The 18490-nt window shown below is 39.5% G+C and overlaps 1 protein-coding gene across 1 annotated transcript in view; it reads left to right on the top strand.

The window, feature by feature from the left end:
- The window catches only part of RYR2 (ryanodine receptor 2), an 808217-nt gene that overhangs the window by 463331 nt on the left and 326396 nt on the right, over positions 1–18490 (top strand). The window contains 6 exon segments of the mRNA XM_017862245.1: positions 587–720; positions 4140–4381; positions 8649–8841; positions 11134–11350; positions 13853–13957; positions 16940–17016. Coding sequence (XP_017717734.1) covers positions 587–720; positions 4140–4381; positions 8649–8841; positions 11134–11350; positions 13853–13957; positions 16940–17016 — 968 coding nt within the window.

Raw genomic sequence — 18490 nt, 5'->3', positions numbered from 1 at the left:
CTGTTCCCGGCCTTCATCTCTTAATCATGATCAAGTAATATTGTTTAGTGTTTATTCATAGCATCAGTGGGAACATGAATAGTTCTCAATTTATATATGAAGAAAAGTTGGAAAGTTAGAGGGAAACTACTGTAATGTTTAAATAACTGAGTCAAATGTAACTGGAGGAATGTGTTTGCTTTGTAAAAAGTGCTGCTGATGCTTGATTCTGAAGGGAGAATTAGAAACAGCTGAAAGTGACGGCACACAGTGACTCATGTCTGTCATCCCAGTGATTGGGGAAGCCAAGATGGGAGAATCACTTGAGGTCAGGAGTTTGAGACCAGCCTGGGTAATATAGCAATACCCTGTCTTTACAAAAAAGGAAAATTAGCCAGGCATGGTGGCAGGAACCTATAGAGGCTGAGGCAGGAGGATTCCTTGTGCCCGGGAGTTCGAGTCTGCAGTGAGCTATGATCGTGTCACTGCACTTCAGCCTGGGTGACAGAGTGAGATGCTGTCAAAAAGGAAGGAAGGGAGGGAGGAGAGAAAGGATGGAAAGGCAGGGAGGGAGGGAGGATCAACTGAAAGTAATTTCTCTTTTCAGGTCCTGGACGTGTTGTGCTCACTCTGTGTTTGCCATGGGGTTGCAGTCCGTTCTAACCAGCATCTCATCTGTGACAATCTCTTACCGGGAAGAGATTTGTTATTGCAGACACGTCTTGTGAACCACGTCAGCAGGTAAATTCAGACAGTGTCACCTGACAGGCAACATAATAAAAGAATTAATGTTCTTGTCCTGTAGCTGATACTATATGGTCTGTTTTTTAAATTAGACCATATAGTAGTATTTTCTGTGTTTTTGCAGTGAATAATATGTCTTTTTCTCTAACAATCAGATGGGATAATAATAAATGAACCTAGCAAAATATGGCTTTGCCGCAAACACATGGATAAGAGCTTTTATTCACATTCCTATGTAGATAGATAATCATTGACATACTCAGGACCATCCTGACAACTGTATAGGTATATGGTTGTATATAATTATGCTTTACATCTTCTTAGAATGTAACTAAAACACTATCCTTCAATATCATTTTTTTTTAATTATTTTTTTGAGACAGAGTCTCGCTGTCCCCCAGGCTGGAGTACAGTGGCGCGATCTCGGCTCACTGCAAGCTCCACCTCCCAGGTTCACGCCATTCTCCTCCCTCAGCTTCCCGAGTAGCTGGGACCACAGGCGCCCACCACCAAGCCCAGCTAATTTTTTTATATTTTTAGTAGAGACGGGCTTTCACCATGTTAGCCAGGATGGTCTCAAACTCCTGATCTCGTGATCTGCCTGCCTCAGCCTCCCAAAATGTGGGGATTACAGGCATGAGTCACCACGCCCAGCCCCTTCAATATCATTTTGAGGTACCTGCTGTGTACAATCAAAAATAGAATGTCCAAAATGTAATATATTATGCAAATAACCAATAAAACTACATCTTCAGTTAGATCTGCCTTCCAAGGCACCTCCCGTTCATCGCGTACCATGTGCCAACTGTGGTGCTGAGGGCTTTATGTGTATTCTATACTGTTTGTGTCTGTGCTTTCCTAGGAACCACTGGGATTCACATTTTATAGATGAAAAAACTGGAACTGGAAGTGGAACTCAGATCTAAATCCAGAGACTGAGCTTATAACCACCATACCACACTGCCTTTCTTATCCCCTGTATTAGTCAGGCTTCTCTAGAGGTACAGGATGAACAGGATAGCTGTCTATATGAAAGGGAGTTTATTAAGGAGCATTGACTCACAGGATCACAAGGTGAAGTCCCACAATGGGCCATCTGCAAACTGAGGAGCAAGGAAGCCAGTCTGAGTCCCAAACCTCAAAAGTAGGGAGGCCAGAAGTGCAGCCTTTAGCCTGCGGCTGAAGGCCTGAGAGCCCCTGGCAAACCACTGCTAAGTCCAGGAATCCAAAAGCAGAAGAACTTAGGAGTCTGATGTTCAAGGGCAGGAAACATCCAGCACGGAAAGAAGAGGAAGGATGGAAAACTCAGCCAGTCTAGTCTCTCCATGTTCTTCTGCCTGCTTTTATTCTAGCTGTGCTGGCAGCTGATTAGATGGTGCCCACTCAGATTGAGGGTGGGTCTGCCTCTCTCTGTCCATTGACTCAAATGTTATTCTCCTTTGGCAACACCTTCACAGACACATCCAGGAACAATACTCTGCATCCTTCAATCCAATCAAGTTGACACTCAATATTAACCATCACATTCCCCAGATGAACACATAAATAAATAAGAAGAAATAACTGCTTACAATCACAAAATGCTGTGTGTGATAGTAGTAACATTGACACGCTGTATCTAGCAGCTAGCCCAGAGATACTGATAACGTCATCCTGTTTTAAACAGAAATGTGGGGTTTGTTGTGTATTTCTATGATGTGTTTTGTTTTTTGAGATAGTCTTGCTCTGTCACCCAGGCTGGAGTGCAGTGGCATGACCTTGGCTCACTGCAACTTCTGCCTCCTGGGTTCAAGCCTTTCTCCTGCCTCAGCCTCCCAGTAGCTGGGATTACAGGTGCACACCACCACACCCAGATGATTTTTGTATTTTCAGTAGAGACGGGGTTTCACCATGTTGGCCAGTGTGGTCTCGAACTCCTGACCTCGTGATCCACCCGCCTTAGCCTCCCAAAGTGCTGGGATTACAGGTGTGAGCCACTGCACCCAGCCAATGTGTGTGTTATTTAAAAATATATATAATATGTATATACTTATTGCATATTGACTCTATGGCAGGGACTTCTTTACATTTATTCTATTATTCCATCCTCACAACATGCTTAAACTTATAGATGTTTACCAGCCCATTTTCCAGGAGGATAAATGGAGGATGAGCAAGGTTTCATAACTAGTGCCAGGTCACACAGCTAGCAAACGGATGCTCAAATTTTCTCTCTGACTCAGAAACCCATGGTTTTCCAACTATACTTCCAACCACACTGTGCTAGAAAAATGGAAATTGTTGGGAAATGGATACAGCTGGTCGTTTTCCTTCGCTCCTTTTGAGGAGCTCCTTTTAAAAATAAGTCGATTATATATCAAATTGTGTTATCTCTGCTGAGCTGGGAAGCAAAGTCCAAACACCTTCTATGTTTTTGTTTGTTTGTTTTACAGTATTGACTTAAGATTTCCTTCATGATTCTTTATATAACAGACCTGCCATTCTTGAGTAGTATGTTCTGAGACCTTCATTCATTTCTACCTACTGCTACCATAGGGTATATGTCCTCTCCTGAAATGGAATTAAATACAAGTTACGAAAAATTTTTCTGTTCACAGTGAGGCTTCATGAACAACAAAGCTGATTAGTTACCTTGGTTCCTTCACAAACAACATGACCTACCTCAGCCCCGTACCCCATGTGACACAAAGCTTAGTTTAGGAAAATTTCCCCATGTCCGGAATTCCTAATAACTCCATTAATTCTAAAAGTTTGCTCTGAGTGTCTCAGTTTGTGACTTAAATACGATTAATGATATACAATGTGCTGAAGAGGAATTAAGACAAAATAACATTAGTCCCTTGGGTGACACTGCCAAGAAATCTCAGAAGCGAAACTGCTGATGGAATGTTCACAGTGAAGCTGGCTTTCACTGTATACTACTTCAGTGGTAGTTTTAATAATTTTGTTAGTAATTGAGGAAATATATATTTAGTATGTGGCATCTTAGAGAAGCATGACTAATGTTTAAAATAGTGAGATGTGGCTGGGCACGGTGGCTCATGCCTGTTATTCCAGCACTTGGGAGGTCGAGGCAGGAGGACCACTTTCGCTCAGGAGTTTGATACCATCCTGGGCACCATAGCAAAACCTTATCTCTACTAAAAATAAAAAAAAAAATTAGTTGGGCTTGGTGGCACTCTCCTTTAGTGCCAGTTATTCAGGAAGCTGAGGTGGGAGGATTACTTGAGCCTGGGAGATGGTGACTGCAATAAACTATGATTGCATTGCTGCACTTCAGCCTAGGCAACAGAGCAAGACCCCGTCTCAATAAAATAAAATTAAATGAAATACAAAAGTAAAATTATGAGATGTAAATGCAAACAACGGAAGGTTTGTTTGGACTTTTCTTACATGTGATTCCTGTCTCTTTAAAGCATGAGACCCAATATTTTTCTGGGCGTCAGTGAAGGTTCTGCTCAGTATAAGAAATGGTACTATGAATTGATGGTGGACCACACAGAGCCCTTTGTGACAGCTGAAGCAACTCACCTGCGAGTGGGCTGGGCTTCCACTGAAGGGTATTCTCCCTACCCTGGAGGGGGCGAAGAGTGGGGTGGAAATGGTGTTGGAGATGATCTCTTCTCCTATGGATTTGATGGCCTTCATCTCTGGTCAGGTACGTGCTGTCCATTTTCTTTCACCATGTTCCAGAAGGAGATCTTTTGCTGGGCATTTCTGAAAGCTATTGGTGCTGCTTCCATTGGGTAATTCTATAGGGTATTAATCATTCAGAAATTTAGCATTGCAAGGATGAGTAAGAGTGTTGGGGAAAAAGCAGTATTTCACTAGGGGAAAAAGAAAACACTTACAATTATAGTACATTTCCAAGGGACTGCCTAGCTTATGAACAATGCTGTGTATTTAAAGATTTAAATAAAAATGTATTGCTTAGGAACAATACTGTGTATTTAAAGAGTGCATTCCAAAGCATGAATGAACTGCAAGAAACTTGTGAGTTTTCTGCTTTAATTGGTATGTTTAAAACTTTAGCTGCCAATAGAAAAGAACAAAAAACAACCCTTGGAAAATAATGGGAAGAAATAGACCAAGTTCAGCCTTCTGTTAGATAATGTAATGGTGGGAAATCAATAATTTGTAAAGTGTGATATGAGGACTCAGATTCTAATCAAATGACACTCTGTTTCAGAAGTATAAAATGGTTTAAAAATAAAGGAATAGGTCATTTCACCAGCTACCAACCCTTAGTTTTGATGGTTGAGTATGTATTAAAAATGAGTACTATATATTTAAAAATAATATTCTTTTCTCTAATTCATGAAGAAGTAGAGTTTGGTGAGCTCCATTTAAAAGCTTAGCTCTTGATTATGTAGATTTTTTAGATGTTAAAATTCATCTGAATTCTGCAGACATATGCTTATACTGGTAAAGCTGCATTTGGAATATGGTCTTGGTATAATCTTGCCATAGTTTATAAATTATTTAGCATATGGAAGATACAGAAAGTTACCTTAAGTTATAAAGCTGAACTTTGCCTCTTGTGGAGTACAAATGATAGGCATTTATGCATGCTTTATGGGCCTAAAACCTTATGAAAAGTAAGAAATAAATTGAACTACACCTAAGACTTTATGGTAATGAGTTTATATCTAAAAGCATTCCATATAGTTGTATCTAACAATGATACTTACTGAATTCTTTCTTCATTGAGTGCCAATAGCTCAGTTGTCTAGAAGAGATGAAGCTGTATTTTGTTTCTGTGCGTGTATGTGCTTATTTATTTATTTATTTATTTACTTATTTATTTCGAGACAGAGTCTTGCTCTGTTGCCCAGGCTGGAGTGCAGTGGTGCAGTCTTGGCTCATTGTAGCCTCCGCCTCCTGGGTTCAAGTGATTCTCGTGTCTCAGCCTCCTGAGTAGCTGGGACTACAGACTTGCACCACCATGCCCAGTTACTTTTTATATTTTTTTTTAGCAGAGTCGGGGGTTTCACCATGTTGGCCAGGCTTATCTTGAACTCCTGGTCTCAAGTGATCTGCCTGCCTCCGCTTCCCAAAGTGCTGGGATTACAAGTGTGAGCCACTGTGCCCAGCCTCAATTTTTAATTTTTGTGAGTACATAAAAGGTGTATATATTCATGGTGTTGAAGCTGTGTTTTGCATATTTCATCTAACCTCTGAGGAATGTGGTTGGAGTCCTCACAGTACTGTGGACTGCTTTATACAAAGGCGACCTGTGCCAGCCAGACCATAGTCACAGTGCGTTGTTCCCGTAGGAAAATTTTTCTGTTGACCAACCAGAGATAAAGAGCCCTCATTTCAGAAGACCTATTAAACACAAAATAGGGCTAATGTCCTTGTTATAAAATGTTTTAACTATAATCCTTTAGATACTATTACCTTCTCTCTCTCTAGCTCCTAGTATTGCTCTGCAGAAAATAAGTACTCAAATGAATAAATGAAACATGTTAACTTGTTTTCCCATTACACAGAGATTAGATTAAAAAAACATTAATCGACAGTGCCAAGTTGCTTTCATTTAGTCTCTCCGTATAATAACGTATTTTACTATTTTTGTTTTGTATTCAATTTGAAGCTTTTTCTTTCGATACATTAAAAGTACCTGGTTCTGGCCGGGCGCGGTGGCTCAAGCCTGTAATCCCAGCACTTTGGGAGGCCGAGACGGGCGGATCACGAGGTCAGGAGTTCAAGACCATCCTGGCTAACACGGTGAAACCCCGTCTCTACTAAAAAATACAAAAAAGCTAGCCGGGCGCGGTGGCGGGCGCCTGTAGTCCCAGCTACTCGGGAGGCTGAGGCAGGAGAATGGCGTAAACCCGGGAGGCGGAGCTTGCAGTGAGCTGAGATCCGGCCACTGCACTCCAGTCCGGGTGACAGAGCGAGACTCCGTCTCAAAAAAAAAAAAAAATACCTGGTTCTTATGGAATTGAATTGTATGCATTATGCCTTTTATTACAAAGTATCTGTTAAATAGAACAATAAGAACAACAACAAGAAAATTTAGTGAATCTGTGGACATGTACCAGAAAGGATGGTAGGCACTGGAGTTTCAGGAGAAAAGCATCTTAAAATTTTATTCATTTTTTTAAATGGCAAGAAAAGATATATCATATCATGCCTGTAGTTGAAAAGTATTTTCTCTTAAGCCACTGGGGGTCTATTAAATGCTTTGCTGATTTTAGATTCGTAATCAATGAAGACAAATCTAAATTAGTTGGAATGTGAGTTATGAAACTCAAATTCATAGTAACAGATAACCTTCTTGGAGGTCATTCTCCTGTTTTCTTCTTAATAGTTGATGTACAATTTAAAGTATCAAATATCAGTGATTTCTAGGTTGGAGCACATTCTCTGCCACTTAACATTTTGTAATTGGAGAGTGGCAGTATTCCTTGGAACAAGGATTGGGCTTATAAGCAAAAGTTTTTAGTTATGTCTTCATTTCTTCTCTTCAATTTAAACTTTGCGGTGTTGCTACATTTCCTCTCTGTCAATGCAGAACTGTATTTTGGGAATCCAGGTCCCAGGTGTCTGAAAGGACCAAAAGTATAAAAAATCTTGGTGCTTTGAGAGAATTTAAATATAGAATTAGTGTGGAGGAATGTACGGGAAAGATGGGTACAGGTTTCTAATACAGAATCTATCAAGCTATCATATCCCTCAAAGTGAACAATATATTTGATTATCATAGATATCTTGTAAACAACATTGCTATTAGCTACAGATCTTGGTACAAACAAGAAACTAGACCTTTTTCTGCATTGCTTTTATATGATTTTTTAAAAATCTGCCTTTATTATATTCAGGGAATTCTAGAAGAGACACTTGATAGTGAATTTATCGCCTGTGGATTTGAATATTGGTAAAATAAAAAATGTTCACATTTTAAAAAGTAGGTATTCTCTACTACTGGCATTTCAAATATGTCCTTGGTAGAGATATTGGCATGCTAGAAATAAAAAGAATTATTAAAAAATACAAAGCACGTATCACAAAGTCTGATTTTGTCTTTGCTCAAATTGAAGGTTTTGTTTATGTTTGTGAGCATATATGTTTGGGTGGGCCTTGCCTTCTTTTCTTCCAGCATGCAGTGAGAAGCAGATGCTCTTGGGACTGATTAGCAAAGGAGTTCTTAGAATCAGGAATGGGCTTAGGTTGGTCTTGCCAGGGCAAGAAACAACATTTATCAAATATCGTTTTCATGCCTCCAGTTATATCCTGCTTTACTTAAGAAGCCAACCAAGATCTTGTGTGAAATAAATGTAAAACAAAAACCAATTGACCTATAGTTATCTCACAATAAACAACGTGCTGCAGGAATGAATGATCATATTTTCTGCTTTCATTATCTTTATGTATTTTTATTTTAAATTGATAGAATGAAGGGAGTTTAGCATTTGACAAAGGGACTGACATGAAGTGTCTGCTGTGCCTGAGACTCTGTTACTTGTCAAACATTAATCATCAAAATAACTAAACAAGGTGATGGTATTTGCTGTTCTGTTTATAAGACATCACAATTAAGAGAGGTTAAGTAATTTGGTTATGGTCTCACAAGTAGTAGGTGGTAAGGTAGCTATTTGAAGTCCCTGGAGATGTTCCTTGGACATCATTATATAATCTGCTCTTAGATAATTTCTGGATCGATTGCCATCCATCTACATGCAGAAATTTCTGTGTATCAGAAGGTCTATTTTACAACATAGGTAGCAGCCTGACTCCTGAAATAGTCTTTGTTTTGACAAAGGGTTTAACATGTAACATGCGTTTATATTCAAGATTTATTCCTTCTGGTGTTGTGCATTGGTTTGTCACTACCTATTCAAATCTTTTGACTTTGCCTCTGAAGCTGATTCTCGAGATAAAAACTACATGACCTTTCTTAATGTTTCTTCCCCCAATAGGTTGTATTGCTCGTACTGTAAGCTCACCAAACCAACATCTGTTAAGAACTGATGATGTCATCAGTTGCTGTTTAGATCTAAGTGCCCCAAGCATCTCGTTCCGAATTAATGGACAACCTGTTCAAGGCATGTTTGAGAATTTCAACATCGATGGCCTCTTCTTTCCAGTCGTTAGTTTCTCTGCGGGAATAAAGTTAGTATGTCTATGTTTTTTGGTCTCTTTCCTTTCTCATTTCTCATACCTCCACAGAAGACTCTGCACTGCCATTGCCCTGCTTCTCTAACCATTGTTTCTCTCTCCTGGGCACCTGTCCTCAGCGCATTTTTGCCTGTGCCTTGAAGGAGGAGGTAAGGCTCACCTAAGAGGGGCATCGTGCAAGGCTGAGTGCTTTGTTTACGGATCCCACTGTGTTTAGATGTGGGCAGTCTCCCTCAAACCAGTGTCCTGAACTATTTCAAGGTTTTTTTCTTTTTTTAGTTTATTTAGGTGAAATGAACAAGGCTGTTTAGAAAAATACTGCTTATTTTCTTATATTTTCATTCATTTTCCTTTTTTAAGCCATGGTTCCTCACCCCATTGCACATCTCCTTATTTCAATAGAAATTAAATATCCTTTTTGTTGATGAGGCGCAGGTGGCCTTCTTTAGTGTTCCTCTCCACCTTTATTCTGTTTATTCCTTTGTTCTCTGCTTATGGTCAATGGTGCCAAGATGGTTTCCTCACACTCTTTCCTTTTTTGCTATTACTGGAGGGAAACAAAGTGAGAATCCATTGTAGTTCTACAAATAAAACTTTAATAAATGATGGTCTGTTATAATAAGTAACTACTCTGTCACTTATTTTTATATACACACACACATCTGTAAACTTAGAAGGACACCCTTTGTTTTAGTCATAATTCTCCCAGGAATAATTCCTAGTTACAAAAGCAGCATATCGAATAAGGAATAGAGTAATCATGAATATTAGCTATCCATGTACCAGTTCCTTTTTCTGATGTATTTATACAAATTATGTTTCTATAAGCTTCTGGAATGTTTTAGCATTTTTATTTTTCCTCACTTTTCTTTGCTTTTATTTTTTTGGACTGGACCTGATACACAAATTAGAAAAAGAATTATGGCCAGGTGCGGTAGCTTGCACCTGTAATCCCAGCACTTTGGGAGGCCGAGGTGGAAGGATTGCTTGAGGTCAGGAGTTTGTGACCATTCTGGTCAACACAGTGAGACCCTATCTCTGCAAAAGTTTTGTTTTGTTTTGTTTCTTTAATTAGCACCTAGTGTTGTGTGCCTGTAGTCTTAGCTACTTGGGAGGCTGAGTTGGGAGGATCCCTTGAACCCAGGAGTTGGAGGCTGTAGTAACCTGTGACTGTATCACTGCACCCCTGCCTGAACAACAGAGTGAGACCTTGACTCAAAAAAAAAGTACAAGGAAAATAGAACATTTAAATTTATTTTTGTAAATCTGAGAGCCCCAGGAAACAGATATCATTTAACTGTTTCAAAAAGTGTTCAATGGAACTCAGATTAAAATAGTTTTGCTTAAATGAGCAGAATGTCTAGAAGATTTTAGTAAGTTCTTTTCATTGTTGAAATTGATAAACAATTAGCAATAAGGTTACCTGCTTTCTTCAAGTTGAAGAGACCTCAGAATCTCCTTTAAAGCAGCAGTCCCCAACTTTTTTGGCCCCAGGCACCGCTTTTGCAGAAGACAGTTTTTCCACGGGCCAGGGCTGGGGTTGAAGGTGGGGATGGTTTCAGGATGAAACCATTCCAGCTCAGATCATCAGGCATTGGTTCGATTCTCATAAGGAGCATGCAACCTAGATCCCTCACAGGCGCAGTTCACAATAGGGTTAATGCTCCTATGAAAATCTAAGGCCGCTGCTGATCTGACAGGAGGCAGAGCTCAGGCGGTAATGCTCTCTTGCCCACACAGCTCACCTCCTTCTGTGCAGCCTGGTTCCTAACAGGCCACAGACTGGTACCTGTTGCGGCCTGGGTGTTGGGGACCCCTGCTTTAGAGAATTTTATTAGGAAATTGGAAAGTGACTGTTTTTCCCCTCATTCCTTGTTAAGTCCTGTAATTTTAAGCATATAGATATTTCAATCAGGTCTTTCTTTATCTGTTGATTATGTGGGTACTTTGGGACATTAGGTGACCAGTTATTATCAACATGCACTTCATTCCCATAAGATTGTGGTGCATGTGCTTTTAGTTACTTCTCCAGCAGGTGGTGTCTTCACTGACCCATTAATTAGCTGAAGGTTTTCTCTTCGACTGAATATGATGTCCTCAGGTTTTACCCTTTACAATTGGAGGCCCTTGATTTCTAAGGTGATCACATTTTGATGGTACTTAGGGGAAAATGTGGCTTCTGATAAAATTACTTTTGTACTAATAATCTTTCCCTAAGATTTTGTTAATTAGAAAACTTTAATGTACGTCAGAGATAAAATGGACTCTAACATGCATCCTTTTTAGAGTACGTTTTCTGCTTGGGGGGCGACATGGAGAATTCAAATTTCTTCCTCCACCTGGGTACGCTCCTTGTTATGAAGCTGTTCTGCCAAAAGAAAAGTTGAAAGTGGAACACAGCCGAGAGTACAAGCAAGAAAGAACTTACACACGTGACCTGCTGGGCCCCACAGTTTCCCTGACACAAGCTGCCTTCACACCGATCCCTGTGGATACCAGCCAGGTACCAAGATCCTCTCGAATGGCAATCGCTGGTGATACAGTCATTCTGATACGCAGTGGCTTTACACTTGGGCCGCAACCCATGGAATGGATTTCACAGTAATACAGTTGTACAGTTGACACGTAGGACTGAAAGAAGACTCATAAAATAACACTTACATTTACCATGTCCACTCACTCATTTTCTATTCTATCCTATGTTTTATTTTATTAATTTTTTTTATGTTGTTGTTGTTTTTGTGACGGAGTCTCGCTCTGTTGTCCAGACTGGAGTGCAGTGGCGCAATATTGGCTCACTGCAACCACTGCCTCCTGGGTTCAAGTGATTCTCCTGTCTCAGCCTCCCAGGTAGCTGGGATTATAGGTGCCTGCCACCACACCTGGCTAATTTTTGTGTTTTTAGTAGAGATGGGGTTTCATCACGTTGGCCAGGCTGGTCTTGAACGCCTGACCTCAGGTGATCCACCTGCTTCGGCCTCCCAAAGTGCTGGGATTATAGGCATTAGCTACTGTGCCCGGCCTCTATTCTACGTTTTAAGTAGTTTTCCCACCTCAATAAACTGATTCCCTAACGTATGAACAGATTACAACCTGAAGTGTTAAAAACACTGTTCAAGGTTTTCTTTAAAGTTTTATTAAAATAATTAATATTACTTAGCTTATAAAGTGCATATTACACTTTTAAAAATAGGCAATAATAGCAACAGGTGGAACTTAGTGGCAAAAATCGTACAAGAAATTTTAAGGTATAATAGTGTTAAGATGATTTAATATGTGGGGTAACATGCTGCACTTGAAGTAATATCATATGGACGTGACACATACTGATTTCAGAGTGTAGTTCTTAAGCCTCCAGTCTTTTTGGCACTAGGTACCAGTTTCCTGGAAGACTCTTTGCCACCAGCCCGTGGGCCGGGGTGGAAGGTGGGGATGGCTTTGGCATGAAACTGTTCTCTCTCACATCATCAGGCGTTAGTTAGATTCTTATAAGGAGTGCACAGTTCACAATGGGTTTCATACTCCTGTGAGAATCTAAGAAGAATATAGAGAAAGATGAGGATCCTGTATAGGAAACATGGAGTTTTTAATTTCTTCTAATTTCCTTCTTGGATACACTTCTTTGGAAGATATTTAACTGACTTTTATCTTGGGTATAGATGAAGACCATGAGCTCTAGAGTCCAAATGCCTGACATCAAGGGCCTACTCCCCACTTAGGGGAGCTGCTCACCTTGTTTATTGGGATGCTAAGAGTATGTTTGTCATGGTTAATAGATACCATATTACCTGGCAAATAGGTGCCCAACAGATGTTAGCTGTTGTTCCTCTTTTTCTGTTTCATAGATATAATGGTGTTCTGAGGTTGGCAGTGAATTACATATGGATTTATATTGATGGTGAAGTAGCTTCAGTGAGGTTGGTTAGATATTCAAAGTTTGTTTATTAGTGTTTAAAGATCAAAGACATTGTTTCTAAAGTCTGAAGTTGAATTAATCGCCTGCCTCAGAAACTTCAGTTGCTTAGCAGTCGGATGTTTAGCTCCTTGAATCGTATTTCTTGTTCCCCCTTTTTATATCATGTTGTTAAAATAAACATGCAAACATTGTTCCCGGCCAAAATTCAGTTTGCATTGACCATTTGCTGAAAGGTGGGAGGATATCTGTAGTGCAACCTAAGTTCGTAGAAAAAAAGGTTTGGGAGGCTAGAAATGGGCAACTGGATGATGTCATGGTAGAACCTTAAAGATTACCTGAGACCCAGATAACCTCTATCAGGGAAAGGAAACAATTATCACCTGCTTCTCATGGAAATGCCACCTCGTCATTGGGCATTGTGGTCATTTGCCCACTCTGTGTGTTGTGAGACTAGCTGTGGGGTCACACACAAGTGCTTAATCAAGACATAAACAACCAGTACCTTACTTTGTGTTTTTTATGAACATTCAGTTTCTTCCTTTTATTGGGAACATGTAAAGATTTTGTTTCTTGTCTGTGAGGCTTGTATTTAGAAACCACTAACAGTAACAGAGTAGAGTGTAGGGGAAGACATCAGTCACTACAGTCAGACATTTACATGCTCAAAGAGCCGACGAATTATCATGTGGGCACTGAATTGCCTTTACCCTGGCTTATGACTGCTGGCCCAAATGGTGTAAGAGCTTTGGGGCAATTTCTCATTTTAAGTCATACATTCCTTAGCAGTAGCCCCATATCCATTAAACATCTTTCGGTTGTCCCCACCAACACTCCTTTGTGTGTGTGTGTGTGTGTGTGTGTGTGTGTGTGGCTCATAAATTGATTTGGAAACCTAAGTTGTCAAAAAAAAAAGTCCCAAAATTTATTTAAAGAATGTCATGAAATAGATGGCTTAAAACTCTGTTCTATGATTAATGGTTTATGAGGCAGTTTTATTTAGTTCAGTTTGCAGTGAAGACCGTTGGCACCGCATCTTATTGCATTTGTTTCTGATGTGTCTTTTTTTTTTTTTCTTTTTGTAAATTTTAGATTGTGTTGCCTCCTCATCTAGAAAGAATAAGAGAAAAACTGGCAGAGAATATCCATGAACTCTGGGTTATGAATAAAATTGAGCTTGGCTGGCAGTATGGACCGGTATGTAGTTTTGAAATTTATCTTCGGATTCTGTTAATACATCTTTCTGAAAACATAACTTTTTCCCCCTTTTCCTGCTTTGGGGTGACATCAATCAATTAGATTGATGTTTTTCCCCCAACACATTAGTTTTTGTGCAGTTTTGCATTACTACATTGTTGTAGTTAATGGGGCTGACAGGCATTATTGGCAGGTTCACTGAAGGATGGTCTAGCTGCCTAGACAATGGAAAGTTATCTGTCTCTGGACTGAAAGTTATATTTTCAAATCAAGGTTAACACATACAGATAATAGACATTGATTTTTAAGCCACTTAAAAAATCTCCGTGAAATTGAAAGTGAAAACTGAAAATGAAAAGAAGGCAATTTACTTTTCCCTCGCTGATGTTTCTTTTCTTTCAGTACCAATTGTGTGTAAAAGCAGGAGACCTCCGGGCAAACATTCCTAGTTGATTTCACAGGTGGAATGAAGGCTGAGAAATCATGACTGCACATGCTTCTAAATGATACTCTGCTAAAGATCTTAGTTTACAACTTAATAAAATTTAGATTTAAAGCAAACAACTTCCTGTATAATCCTAGTGCATATCATATACTTGTTTGTGTCAAAACCATGGTAATACTTTCATTTGTATGATATTATTCTAAGTGTCCCAAAGGCTGTAACACTTTCTTATACCTGAGTGAATAGGGAAATTAATGTATTTACTCATCATAGTTTATTACATTGAGCTCTAAATAAAGAATACTTAATGTTAGTAGTAGTATCATGTGATACTCCACACTACTCAGTAATATTTATGTATTTATTCAGTGTCTTGCATTCTCACATACAGATTATTAGGTCAAATTGTCATCACAGTGAACTGGGTTGTATCATTAGTTCAGTTGTACTGGCGATGACCTAACGGAGAGTTCTTGCAGTTGCTAAATGCATGCCTTGGCAGGCATCACGTAACTAGTGAGGAGCAGCTCCAAGACTTGAATCGAGGTTTTCTAAGACAGAATTTAGAAAGTGACTGCAGGTCACTGTACAGCTTGCTGAAGCATGACCAGAAAATGGGATGTCTTGATTAACTAAATGATAGTTAGACATTTGTTACACCAGCAAACACTTGGATACCTAGTTTTGTGCTATATTCATCAATTCTTTTTTTTTTTTTTTTTTTTTTTTTGAGATAGAGTTTCACTCTTGTTACCCAGGCTGGAGTGCAATGGTATGATCTTGGCTCACTGCAACCTCCACCTCCTGAGTTCAAGCGATTCTCCTGCCTCAGCGTCCCAAGTAGCTGGTTTTACAGGCATGCACTGCCACACCCAGCTAATTTTGTATTTTTAGTAGAGACAGGGTTTCACCATGTGGCCAGGCTGGTCTTGAACTCCTGACCTCAGGTGATCTGCACACCTCAGCCTCCCAAAGTGCTGGGATTACAGGCTGGATGACAGGCACAACCAGCCTCATCAATTCTTAAACTTGAAAGATATGTATAAATGCTAAATAAAAGACTGAACCATCTATTAGTCGGTAGGAAGAGAGATGCTACAAATGTGTAAGTAATCAATTGCCAGAGGAATTACAGGCAACATTCCCCAGAATTTTCAAAAATAAGAAAAGATGTTTAGAGGCCAGGTAGATTTTTTTAAAAGTTCCCATAAAAAAAAAAAAAAAAGAAATATAAAACAAGCAGCAAAACCCCATATTGTAATAGCAAATATTTCAGTGGGTTTCTAAGATGATCTCTGTTGCGAACTCAGTAAATTCACCTAAATGATGATGTTTTCAGTGAAGTCTTAGGAGTGTTTCTTCTTTAAGAACTGACTAAAATATAAAGTCTCATTATTATTGATTCTTGCAGTTAAATTTAGTTCGGCTTGATACCATACATCATATTCCTGCCATGTTCAAGACACTCTTTGGGTTTTCAAGTACTAAACTAAAGGATAACACAGTACTGTGGAGCCTTCTTGTCCACAGTTGACTCAAGCTATCCTTTGCTGGGTCTGAGGTCAGCTGAGGCAACACTGGGCTTGCTGTACCTCTGGGGGAGACACTGAGCCCTCGGTCTGCTGCTGTTGTGTTAGCAGCTGCACCTTTCCTGGTGCAGGAAGTGTTCTCTCATCTAATGTATGATTTGCAGCCTGCTTATTTTCCAAGACCTTCCCTGGAACTCATTTTTGTGTAGTAGTTAAAATCCTTGACCTTGTGATATCTGTTATTCTAGACTAAGATATGTGCCTGTTACTATGCTAATTTCATAAATTCATTAACATTTTAAATGAGGTTTTGAAATATTCAAGTATGATTTTCTTTGGAGCAATTTATACTTAGCTACCCAGCATGCTGGATTCTTTTTCCGAAGAAGTTATCATTTCTTTGGGATGTATTTCCCAGGAGCATGGTGCAAAGGCTCTATTTTATGGACTAACAAGGCAGATCCATCTATCATTTATTTGTCCCTTTAACATTCATTGTATGTCTGTTTGCCTGGTGTGTTTAGTACTGGGGACTCAGTTTTGAAAAGACCTTGACTTTTAAGGTACTGTGTTTGCCTTCTAGGCGCTTCCTGTTTAGTTGAATGATAGGTAGGCAAGCAATTACAGAGTAAAGAAGTAATATTTAGCTCTTCCCAGGGAAATCAGGGAAGGCTTCCAGGAGGAGGTAAATGTTTGATCCAAGGCTAAGGGATGTGTACAAGATAGCTGGCAATCAGAAAGCATGACCATGTAGTAGGCAGAGGACCTGGCATGTGTAAAAGCGAGGAGGCAGAAGAGACAGGACATTTGCCATGACCTTTCAGTGGTGCAGTGTTGCAAGAGGACACCTCTGCTGTGGTGCGGAGAAGAGGTGGGAAGCCATGCCATGTACGCAGGAAGTGTGTCACAAAAGGCTTTGGGAAGAAGATGTTTTTATTCTGTAGGTGGCTAAACAGCATGGAAAAATGCTTAGCAGGAAGGTGACAGAATTCTGTCTGCTTTCAAAAGAAGCTCTGCTGTGAATGTGGAAAAGCAGAGAGCCTGGAGGCAGGAAGAGGGGCAGGGAGAGGGCACAGGTACCGCAGGTGAGAGGCGACTGAGAGCCCTGCAGCAGGCATAGAGAGACGTGGTTACGGGAGGTGTTTCAGTGTTCATGTATGGGATGTCACAGGAGAAGGAAGGGAATCTGCACAGATTTCTGATTCCATTTAGACGCTTGAGAAGATGATGGTGTTGGTTATTCTCTGGTATAGAGAGTAGAGACAAAGTGGAGATGACCTAAATGGGGGGATTATCTCTGGGTTCAGCCACATTCATTTTATAAATGTTCATTTTGTGTTTCATTTGTAGGATTAGAGATTTAGGGTTTAGAGTTACATTACATAACTCAATTTCATTTTCAGAGTTCTGTAATTAAATAAGTATACCTAATATATGATTCTATATAAGTCTTGTTCATTTGTAATGATGACCAGAAGGAAAGGAATAAATACATCCTTTCTAACTTGGTGACTGCTGAAGACTTGAAAAAAGCTCACTCATGTTTGTGTACTTCTTATGTGGCATTTATAGGACCTGGTAATGATGCTCATGAAGTAATTTGTTCCCTGATAGCATATGGCCACCATCTAGGTGCTGCCATAGCATTAATGCTGATGCAATTTAGGTCTTTGAGAAGATAACAAACCTAATTACTAATGCAAGGAGAGAGAACATCTTTCTCATTAATTCATTCCTAAAACCTTGCATTTAATTTAATGTGACTGCTAATATACAGTTTCAAGGATTAATATAAAAACCACCTGCATATGATGCTAATGGATTTTGTGAAGGTAGTAGGGTGATTTGTGAGATCAAGAGTAACGTGCAGGGGGTAAAATGAACAGTCAGAGCCACCTCAAAGTGTTTATGTCAGTCAGTCCTGTCGTTAATTGATGTCTGTAATCAGTTTGGTTCTATACATGAAAGATTTTCTTTTCCTGTTTGAAAATAAGTTGCAGATGTGATGTCTACTGTAGACCGAATGTGTCCCCCAAATCCATGTGTTTAAATGCTAACCCCTACTGTGATTAGGAGGTGGGGCCTTTGGTAAGTGATTAGGTCAGAGAGCGGAGCCCTCATTAATGAGATTAGTGGCCTTATAAAATAGGCCTCAGAGAGTGCCCCTGCTCTGTCCACCATGCAAAGACACAGCCAGCAAGAAGGCACCATCTCAAACGTAAGACCAACTCTGCTGGTGCCTTGATCTTGGAATGTCAGCCTCCAGGACTGTGAGAAACAAATTTCTGTTTTTCATAAGCCACCCGGTCTATAATATTTGTTATAGAAGCCAAAATAGACTGAAACAATAACCCTTTGCATTTTTAGTTATTGTTTTTCCCTTAAACATAAATGCTCTTATATAACCATTGCACAATTATAAAAATCAGGAAATGAAATGTTTATAAAATACTATTATATAAACTATAGACATGATTTAGATGTTGGTCCCTTATAGCAAAAATAAATAAACAAATAAATAAACCAAGAAATGAAACAAAAAAAAAAAAAAAAAAAATA

The sequence above is a fragment of the Rhinopithecus bieti genome, unplaced genomic scaffold (assembly GCF_001698545.2).
Source record: "Rhinopithecus bieti isolate Rb0 unplaced genomic scaffold, ASM169854v2 scaffold_57691, whole genome shotgun sequence".
NCBI classification, from domain to species: Eukaryota; Metazoa; Chordata; class Mammalia; order Primates; family Cercopithecidae; genus Rhinopithecus; species Rhinopithecus bieti.
Note: the sequence above shows the minus strand (reverse complement) of the source record. Positions and strands in the feature narration are given on the sequence as shown.